The sequence below is a fragment of the Dermacentor andersoni genome, chromosome 9 (assembly GCF_023375885.2).
Source record: "Dermacentor andersoni chromosome 9, qqDerAnde1_hic_scaffold, whole genome shotgun sequence".
NCBI classification, from domain to species: domain Eukaryota; kingdom Metazoa; phylum Arthropoda; class Arachnida; order Ixodida; family Ixodidae; genus Dermacentor; species Dermacentor andersoni.
Window position 1 is genome coordinate 6,727,306 of NC_092822.1, and position 10,976 is coordinate 6,738,281.

The 10,976-nt window shown below is 44.5% G+C and overlaps 1 protein-coding gene across 1 annotated transcript; it reads left to right on the forward strand.

Moving 5' to 3' along the window:
• Nucleotides 1-927: 927 nt before the first annotated feature.
• LOC126525073 (uncharacterized) lies at nt 928-9,504 on the forward strand. The gene is made up of 12 exons (XM_050173137.3): nt 928-1,790; nt 1,900-2,097; nt 2,205-2,267; nt 2,355-2,484; nt 2,793-3,066; nt 3,618-3,984; nt 5,203-5,376; nt 6,051-6,237; nt 7,410-7,652; nt 7,835-8,006; nt 8,113-8,261; nt 8,794-9,504. Exons 1-12 carry the CDS (start codon nt 1,443-1,445, stop codon nt 8,970-8,972), a joined length of 2,484 nt encoding a protein of 827 aa, XP_050029094.3. The 5' UTR covers nt 928-1,442; the 3' UTR covers nt 8,973-9,504.
• The last annotated feature ends 1,472 nt before the right edge of the window (nt 9,505-10,976 follow it).

The following is a 10,976-nucleotide window of genomic DNA, read 5'->3' on the forward strand; positions in this document are numbered from 1 at the left end:
CCGAACGAACCGAGCATGGACTTAGACGAAAATTTGGTGACGCTTAAGCTCCGCCTTTAAAAGTGGAACGCGATAGCATTCAAAGATATCTGACTGCACCTCACGCTTCCCGGCAACTGCAATCGTATAACGCTTACCGGGAAGCGCTGGCGGCGAGCGCTACGTATGCACGAAGGCGAGCTTTCTAGTATATATAAACGCGGCCTCCTGCGTGGGCCGATCTTCTGTTATTGTTTCGCACTTTAATATTTCAATCTAAGATTCAACATAAAAGGCATGCGTTGTTGGCTTTTTGTTTCATTACATTTTTGTGTGTGTGTGAGCTGTCATTCTCAAAATTCCGAGGAATAAATTTGTAATGACTTGAGCAACTAAGGTGACAGAAGAAGATATCGTGTAGAATATATAGGGAAATTTTCGCTCACGGGATGCCAACGCCAGCTACGACACCGACACCAGATTTTCTGCGACACGGGGCCCCGATGATCATGACATGTGGTGTTTAACGGTGCAAGGGCCAGGTCTGGCCAAAGAGCGCGAACGGGGCCAAAGAGCCACATAACGGGGCCCTTAACGCTATCGCATTATTACAGCGGCAAGAAGCTGACCCTGCAGAATACCCGTGGAAGCATGAACCCAAGAATAAACCCCACAAGGGAATGACGAAGGAGAACCAAATGAAAGAAAGCGAGAAGCCGGGCAGAGTGACCACGAGAACGCGCAAGTGGAACCGGGAGGAAGCCAGCAACGCGAGCACCGCGCCGGGGAACGCGAATGCGCTGGTGGAGGACATAAGGCGGCACCGGGAATATTCGATCAGTCGGAGCTTTGCGAATGCGAGAGGAATCCCCATCGAGGATTTTTCACGCGCACGTCATAATCCAGATGCAATGGATACGTCGTCATTGCAAGCACGGCCCTCGAAGAGCGGGTGGACGAGTTGCTCAAAAAAATTTGCAGGACGCTTAAAGGGACACTAAAGGGAAATATTAAGTTGAGCTAGAGTGAAAGATTAGGCTTTTGTAATGACAAGTTCATCATTCTTAGCGAGAACAGATTATTTATAAGCGAGAAAACGAAGAAATTGAGAAATAGGAGGGACGCCACCTGTCGTGCGTTGTGGTACCTCTCATAAAGTGACGTCAGAGCCTCTATTTTAATTATTGAACTACTGTTTCATGTTACACTTGAAAAGTAAATTAGATAAATTTTGGCAACAAATGAAACATGCGATAGGCCATAGTTATTTTATTGCTGCATATTACGGCCGTCGCGCTCACTCCACAGTAGTGCCGACAAGTTCTGGTTTCGCTCGGCCGCGCTGACCGCGCTCGCACTTTCGCTTGGTGAATGGCAAAGTTTCCATTTCGCGGCGTGCTGTGCTGTCCATGCTGTGTCACGAAAGTTCTTGACAGCTGTAGTTCCCAGTTCCCAGCAGCGAAATGCCGGGTCGATGTGATGTCGCGGGGTGCCCAAACGGTCCGCGTCGTCTGAACAAGGATACCGAAAGCTCCGACACCAACGTGCACTACCATGCGATCCCGCGGGGCGAACCTCTACGTTCTCGCTGGCTCAGTGCATTTCCCATGCTACAGCGGGTAGGAAAGGTGCCGATCAGACTGCATGTGTGCTCGATGCATTTCCGCCCTGAGGATTACGAACACAATTCACTTTTGAGGCTGTCAATGGACGTGCCTTTTCAGATGCGACTTCGTCGCAACGCTGTTCCGTCGATATTGCCTTCATCCCATGAAGAACAAATACCGTTGCTGCAGGACGAAAATTTCATGGTAAGTAGAGCCTCTTTTTGACGCGCATATTATTTTCCTTTCATTACTAAAACTGAGCAAGTGTGCGCAACCCTTTACGGTACTGATAGCCAGCTGCCTTTATTGACAGGCTAACGTTGATGTCTTGATCACGGAAAATGACGCCACTGGAACCTCCATTGAAAGCAACGCGGATTGCGAGCACAATTCTCTACCAAGACAGTCAATCGAAGTGCCTTTCCAAGCGCGACTGGGTTGCAACGTTGTTCCGTCGATATCGCCTTTCCCCCTTGAAGAGCAAGCACCGTTGCTGCAGGACGTAAGTTTTGTGAGTCGTGCCTTTTGACGCTGCATGCTATTTAACTTTAATCACTAAAAATCAGCAAGTGTACGCCGCCCTTCACGTTACTCATAGCCAGCTGCTTTTATTTACAGGCTAACGTCGCCGACCCGATGAATGAAAACACTGCTGGCACTTTCACCGAAAGTAACGCGGAGGTATGTGTGCGGGGTTTGTCACGGTGGTTGCAGTTGTACGCAGATGAAACGCAACACGCAGCTTAGTACACTTTCGGCACATTTCAGACGCTTCCCTCTGGTGCGAAAGACGCGGAGACGCAGACAGATTTTATGCAGATCCCCGCGAAAACAAGCAGTTTCCGCAGCGTCGGGAATGCAAAAGGAGTGCAGGCTAAACCACTGGGCACGAGCGTTGGTGAGTACACCCGAGCTGTTACCTAGCTTTTAACGAAAACTACTAATGTGATGTGTGATGGAGTCTGGGAGAACAAGTAGCAAATTTTCTCTTTTGTTTGGTAGCACCACCAAAGATATTGGACAGGCTAGTAGAACCTTGTCTACTTCAGCATGTTTGCTGGTGCTTTGTGCTATGCAAATTTAGTCAGAATTGCTGTCATTTTCCCAACTTTTCAGGAACTACGCAACACAGTGTCATTTTCTCTAAAGCTGTTGTCCTGGTTCTCTTTTATTCAGACCTTCGCATGGCGTTTCTTTGCTCTCCAGCTGTTCAGGTGAATACAACTGTGAAGGAAATGAAATGCAAGGCACTTCAGGTGAATGTTCAGAACATACCTACGCCAAAGACATCAACTCCAATCAAGAGACGACGTACCACTTGTGTCAGGAAACCAGTCAAGCACCGGAGACGTACACCAGCAAAGGACATCAGCTACATTCCCTCGCCTGACGTGTCCCCAGTACTGCAATACCCTGACATGCATGACACAACGTACGAGCCGGAAGAATTGACTTGCACCCCAGAGGTGACATTTGATGAGTAAGTAAACATTGCATACTACTGTGCATGTTGGTGTATAAATGTTCAGATACAAAGGTGCAGTATGTATTAGTGCACTTTATGTGTTTATAGTAAAGTGATGTTTACTTGTTTATTGAAAAACAGTGTGATAGGTTATAAATGATCCAAGTATGCATGTGATGGGTGGTAACAAAAGCAAGACCTACAGATGTCTATGTCATTCCCTGGCCTGCAGTAACTAATTGCAGTGACAGATGTGAAAAAAGCTTCCGTGATTTCAGTCAAACAGTCACAAAGTCACAATTACAAAGAAGGTGTAGCAGATTGGGGTACTAGCTGTCTTCCATTTGTGCACACAGATTGCAGATAATTTCAATCCTGTGTTTACGATTATTTGATGCACAGGCGCAGCATTTAATTGACTTCAAATGAAGGCAATAAAGGGTAATTATTGCTGCTAAAAGAGAAAAGTGCTAACTTTCAGCGCAAACTTTTGACTGAGTAAGGGAGTGAATTTGTACGAGAGTGCCTGTATAAAAGCTGAGTAAGGGGCATATTTTCTTTTTCAGGTGCGATATGGATGAGGGGTGTACGCAACACAAAGACTACTTTCTTGTCTCTCGTGACAACCTGCTGACACTCCTGAACACGTGCCGCACTTGCTTGTCTACGTCCTGCACAGCGAGCCTCTCCTGTTCTGGGACACGCATCACTGCTAAGACTGAATGCCCAAGGGGACATGAGCACATGTGGGCGAGCCAGCCACTACTAGGAATGAAGCCCAAAGGCAATGTCGACTTGTCGGCTGCAATACTCTTCTCCGGTTCAAGTGTTGCTGGAACACTCAGAATGATGAGGTTGATGGGTGTTCAAGTCATCAGTGATCAAACATTCTTCAGTTACCAGAAGGCATATCTTTTTCCAGCTGTCACTGCAGTAAGCATTTTGTTTCAACTTTCCTGAATATGTAGCTAGCCACATATTGAACAACGGCCCAATATCTCGGGAGCAGCTAGAAGTAGTGTCATATTGGCCCTTTGTTTAACCATTCACTCCAATGGCAGAATGTTGGGCTGCAAAATATTTGTAAGCTGTTATGGCTCGTGATTAGCATATAAAACTGCTAACCTGCTTTCTTTTCGTGCAACAAATCTATATGCCAACATAATTTTCAAAATTTGGTGTAGCTAATTTGAGGCAGGCATGCTCAGTGCACAAGCAATCGCATAAGACTAGCATTCCGAGAGTAGTTTCTAAAGCTTTATCATTACTAAAACCAAATAACAGAATGAAGCAAGCATTTCAAATTTTTCAGGCATTTTTATTGTGCATAAGAAAGCAAACAAAGGACATAAATACAGAAAATATGCCTGGCATGCGAAGGAAATGGTTCCAAGAACAGACACTGGCATTATTCTAAGCAGCCTGTAAGTTCATCTTACATCTTCACTAGCACACAATGCATGCAGCTGCAGAAATTGTAGCATCTAATTTCAGGAAACCCATAATGGAACTGTAAGGAAAGGTGCTGCATTGTGCTGTATTTGTAGATAGCATTTTTGTAAAATTCTTGGCTTATGCATTGAAGAAAAAAGTTGCTTAGAAGTAGAGAAAGTGGAAGGTGAATTTCTGAATTTTGTGGCTCATATGCAGTACCGAAGATTCCGTAGCGATTATGATAATTTCAATGTAGTTTCATTTACTTGCATTCATTTTAATGCTGCTAATGTCTGCAAAGCTTTGCTACACTAACTCAACATTTTTTAACATAATCTGTTCCTTTTGCATCCACCGACAAGAGGTTTAGGGCTGAATGTCTTCAAAATCTGTCGCGTTATGTGGGAATCGGAATGATGTTGCAACCTGTTCCTCATTTTTGCATATCATACTGAATAAAATACAAAACACAAATACAATTCTCAAAAGTTACTTTCAGTTTTTAGCCAAGGTCTTGTGTTAGCATGTTCTGTACGTCAGTGTTTATGTTGCTCTGTGTGTCTAGGCAGAGCTTACATGTGGGTGGTGCACAATATTTTGTAATTGCAACTATCTTTTTCATTCTGATTGTTATCAGACATAAACCGTGTGCACATAACTGTACACGTAGCACCTGGAGTAGATCAAAACTCAGGATAGAGTCCAAATTTCTCGTAGGTCTGGGATGAGCACCAGAAAGGACTTCTGGCAGCAGCTGGTGACAGCAGCTTGGAGCTCTGCGGGGACAGGCGCTGTGACTCACCAGGCCACAGTGCCAAGTACTTGACATACTCGTTCTTGTGTCCTGGCACGGGAAAGATAATACACACTGAGCAAATTCAAGTCAAAGAAGTAAGTAGAAAAAAAAAACTACCGAGCATCATTCGACATATTTGATTATTGCTATTTTTCAAGCATCGTGCAATGATTGTTACATGTTTATCAAGCGAATAAAGGGAAAATCAGACATCCACCCGTTCGTAGCAATTGCTACAAAGGAAACCCATACGGGTTTCTCGAAAGAAAAGCCTCATAGTTGAAAAAAAAAGGAACGGGTGGATGTCTGATTTTCCCTTTATTCATTACTTCTCTCCACCTTGCGGGTTTCCGCAGAACTACTACGTCAAAATGTTTATCAAGCATTCCAGGAAGCATGAGTCAATCGCATACATGCCTCAGTATTCTTTTTTAGCTTATCAATGCACAGGCGAGCGTGTACACGCTGTATTTAGAAGGCCCATCCTTCCCTGTAACGAAACCTTTCATAATTCCCACACCCTTGACGATTTACTCACATACTCCTGAATTCATCTGGACACAATGGGCCTTGTGTGCTAGAAGATAGTGCCACAGCGATTTGACTGTGTGATATTCTTGTGCTAGTGCGATGGTTCCAACTTACGGTAGTCGAGGTGGGCTGTGGGATTGAGGAGCGTTTTAAGAATATGGGGCAAGATGCTTTATTTGCACAGCTTCACTTCATGCAATTATGTATCCTGTGCACATACAATTTTTTTGTCTTCCAGAGTGCCCAAATTCAGGCGAGCTCACAAATGGAGAAAGAGGGCCTCATCAGAGGTCTTCAATTTCTCTGTGACCAGGGCATCTCCATAAGGTCCCTGACAACAGACCGCCATACAGCAATAAAGAAATACATGAGGCTGCATTGCCCGGCCACCAAACACCAATTTGACGTCTGGCACGTTGCAAAAGGTAGTTATGAAGGGAACTAACGTATTTACTACTGCTAGTAAAATACCTAATGTTGGTTAATAGCCGCAAAGCAACTCCTGACTAGCACTTAGCATTTATTAAAGAAGAATGCATCTTACGTCATCATACTTCAAACATTTGCATTGAAGGGACTGTTTACCACAGGATCAGGTCTTTGGATTGTAGCGGGAATGATAATATTGTGTGTCACATTGATGGAAACAGCAAACTTGTATCTTATAAGCTAGGAATTCTATTTCTTATCTGGCTCCGAGAGTGGTGCGAAAATTAAGTGTTTCTCGACGGTGAAACAGTGCAACCAATGTGAGCACCATTATGCCACCAAAAAGCTGTGCAGAGAGAGTTATTTTGCTTGGATACATTATTTTATTGTCTAAAATTGTATTTTAAGTGCCTCTGCTAACTTTTCTTTGCATGAGAGATTGATTTCTTGTTTTCAAAGTAGTGCATGTTGAAAGTGGCACTACTATCGTGCAGACAAGAATGGTGCACCAATGGGTCTTCAACTATGCCCCCATGACATTGTGACATGCAGCAGTGCTAGTAGCATTGTGCGAGTGATGCAAGGGTCACAGTCTTTTTCAGGTTGTTGAAAATTACAGGCACTCAGACTGTGCCTATAGAAAACATGCGATTATAGGTGGGCCAAAAGAACTTGCCACTTATGTGCTGAGGAGAGCTATTAAAGTCATTTTAGTGCTTTACACAAAGTAATACCGCAGAAACACTATGTGCTTCCGGTTTCTCACTTTTACCACCATTGCATCCACTAGCCCATTTTTCGGGCATCTATAGAGTTTTAAGAGACTATGCAAATCGAAATACATTGTTTTAAAATTCCTACTCACTTGCCAGCGAAACCATTGCACGTTTACACTTTAAATGATAAGCTTTCTATTGCATCACAAAATAGGAGGTCCTTGAAAAATGGTAGACAGTCCCTTTAGCCATGAAGGAACTAGTACCTTGATATGAAAAAGCTACACACTTATTTGAGGCTACACTACCAGAAATAGTGCGCAGAAAGATCTTTCAGTGCACTGTATTCCAATTCCATTCTGTACTAATGCTTCGAGCTAGTCTTCTTCATCTACCTACAGTTGAAGTTTACACGAGATGGACTAACAAATTATGGCGCAAATTTTTTCCAGGCATCAGAAGAAAATTGACAGCTGCTTCACGGAAGGCTAGATGCAGGGAGCTGTTGAGCTGGATACAACCCATTGTGAACCATCTGTACTGGTGCGCATGTGCTTGCGGAGGAAATGGAGATTTACTAGTGGCGACATGGACAAGCCTCCTAAACCACATAGCTGACATTCATGATGGTCACGGCAACCTCTATCCCCGCTGCCTCCATGGACCATCCAGCAGAGTGTCATGGCTCAAAATTGGTAAATACAAGTAATCTGCCAGTTTAAGTGGCACTGCATTTTGTGCAGTGTAATTACATCGTCGATCAGTTGAGATTGAGAACCTTTTGCACAATTAATCAAATTTAGCACAATGCGCATTGTCCGTCTATACTTGTGATGAAGGGAACAATACATATATGTCCTATCTTTTCCCACATTAGACTCTCCAGCGCACAAACAAGTCAGAGCCATTGTCATGGCCCCAGTGCTTCTCAAAGACATCCGACAGCTCTCGCCAGACACGCAGACATACAGCCTGGAATCTTTCCATAGTGTCCTGAACGGCTATGCTCCTAAGTCTACCGCATACACATATGAGGGAATGAAGGCTCGGTAAGCATGCATGCGTTATTAATTTTTCAGGCAGACAAGTACTTCCTAAAAAATTTTGCGAAGTACTGCTGAGAATTAAACCTTGTGGGAAAACTTGAATTTCCAGAACACTGATTGCTGCCCTCCATTTCAATGAAAATGCCAACAAAGAGCAAGCAACAACAAAGGATGGAACACAGCAATGGCACAGCAAGACATCCAAGGCCAGACATAGCATGATGACTGTGTGTCCACTCAAGATGGCTGCTACATTTGGCAAGTTTAACTGTGTCACGTCCGTCTTTCAGTTAGCAGTTCTGCTCTACAAGTGCTCAGCAAAACTACACCTCATGTTGCATTTACAAGCTATTCACAAGCTAGTGTTGTAAGGAGCAGAGCACTGCAGATTGTGGCAGAACAATCTTTTTTTCTCGTAGGGTGGTTATAGAGTCAGGATAACGGCATGTACTGCATTCGTTGCATATTCAAGCATCGTGCAACACTTTTTGAAGTAACTGCGATCGGGATGCACAGACAGCTTTTTCTCCCAATAATACATTTTACCACAAGTAGACATTATCTTTACAGCTAGGCTCAATGCAGAAAAGCCAAAGTTCTTGCTACTTTGACACATGACTGGCAAACCACACTCTCAGCGACAGACAAGGAGCAAAGCTTCACATGATGCATTAATTATAGAATGTTGCTTTTACTTATCTGTCCCCAGATCAGGTGACCTCTCCAGATATTTGCTATAGCATTAAAATAAAATGCAGCACTGATGTTACCTGGTTTGTTCTACTTTCAGATTATGTGCAAGATCTACAAAACAAGGTGACCGAGCTTTGCATCGAGCACCCGTCATTTCCAGAAGCACTAGCCCAGGCACCAGAAAAAATTGCACCAGTATTTGTGCCACAGAACGAACCTAGGCCCTCCAAAACTGAGCTCATAGCGGCACACAAGGCACGGTTTTTGAAGTTTTGATACATGTAGAGCAGACAAGCAACTGGTGGAGTTATCAAAAACCAATTGTTCGAAGGCTACACCAGTAAATTGGAAAAGCAAAGACATAAACTTCATGCTCGAAAGGGTTTGTGCTGTACTGAAGCGTGGGAAAGAACAAACCAAGTCGCATAGATTGTCTCTGCAACTGATGCTGCATGCGTGCAAGGACACCATAAGGTTTCTGCCGACTGGCACGGCTGATGACAAGCTCAAGAACATCATAAGTCAAGCAGAAGACACTTGTTGACATGCACATCATGCTGGGAAAGCTTTGTGCTACACTAAAGTGTAGGAGTGAGGGAGCCGAGTGGCATAGGTTGTCACTACAACTGATGCGGCATGGCCACAAAAGTACCATAAGGCTGTTTCTGGGTTCAACAGATAATGACTAGTTTGACATCATCTTAAATCATGGACAAGACACTTGGTGACATGTGCATCATGTGGGAGGTGTAACAGGCTGACGAATAAATGCAATACTGACCCTTGTAGGTACGCATTCAACTGGAAACAGTGTTTCACGTTCAGCGTGCCAACATTCAAAAGAAAAAACTAAAGTGCATTGCAAGTGGCTCTCCTGCTGCTGCTTGCAATGGTATGGCTGACTGTGATCATCAAATTTTATTCACACAAGCTTTGGGAAGAACCTCAGAGAAAAAGCTACAGTCAGTAGCTTGACTAGGTCTGGGGTCCCTGGTGATGACATGGGAGGCAGGAAATAAAACATGAGCAAAATGGAATGGACACACAAGTGGAACATCGCATTACGTAGTGTTTCCATGCACATATGCACTAAAGAAACTATGAACAGAACTGTACATCAGGAACCATATCATAAAGACCAATTACAGATGGTTGTTAAATATTTGACGTGGCAGGTAAACATATTCAAAAAGCAAAGAACATGTCCTGGCCCAGCTAAAAAATTAATTGCTCAATATGACAGCAGTTTCACTGTCCCATTATATGATAGGAATATATTTGGCAAAGGATGCAAATGAACTCGGCATACCTCTAAAGCTTTCTGTATGGGTAGCAGAAAAGGGCCCATCTCGGTGCACACAGGCACTCAAGCTCGCTTAAGTTGGGAAGCACTTGACAGCGTCCGCAGTCGCACCTGGAAAGCAGAAACACATTTTGAATTAGGCAGCAGTGTTGAGTTGTAACCTTGCAGCCAAGTAGCCTTAGAAGCTACTCGACGCGCTAACGCGATGTAACCTAAATGCTTCCGCAACGTCCACAATGCTTGCTTTAGCAGTACTCGCAGATGCACTCTGAGAAAGTCAACGTGCACTATGTTTTACGTGTAGCTAAGGCGGTAAATCGTCTCTCGCGCACTTTAGAAAAGCTAACAAATACTACGCCCGCCAGAGGAATAAAAATGTTTTATCAGCGCGCGAGGTACGGAGCTTAGTCGAACAGGAGTTGACAGTTCACACGGGCGTTTCGGTCGCAATCGAGCCCGATTAGAAAAGAATTCTTCCAGCGTGATTGAGAGTGATCGCTGCTATACGGTCCAACGATTCGGGCTGAGTTGGCTGAGCTCACAGAAAGTAAGAGCACGGACCTAGTCCAACCATTCGATCGCAATGGAAGAGTAGCGATTGAGGGGATCCGGATCAAGCACCATCGCGATCGAATGTCCGTGTGCGCGTATCTGATACTTTTGTAATTTATGAGACAAGCATTTAGGAAGAGTCGTACGTACCACTTGGTGCTTGGCAGATGCGTCTGAAGGCGTGCGCCACTTTCAGCTTCCTTGCCTGACGAACAACTTGAGGCGGTGTCGTCGTGCGGCGATCTTGACCCTCTCTGTCTTTAAAGCTCTCCTACACTCGTTTCCGCCGACCAGGTTAAAAATGCAGCGATGGCGCGTGTATGGAGGGCCTTTACCTGTCCTGATAATCCTGCGGAGCTCCATCGTGTGCTGCAGCGCTCGAAGCGCGAGCCCGCAAGAGCACTTGGCGTTTTTCTTCGCTTCAG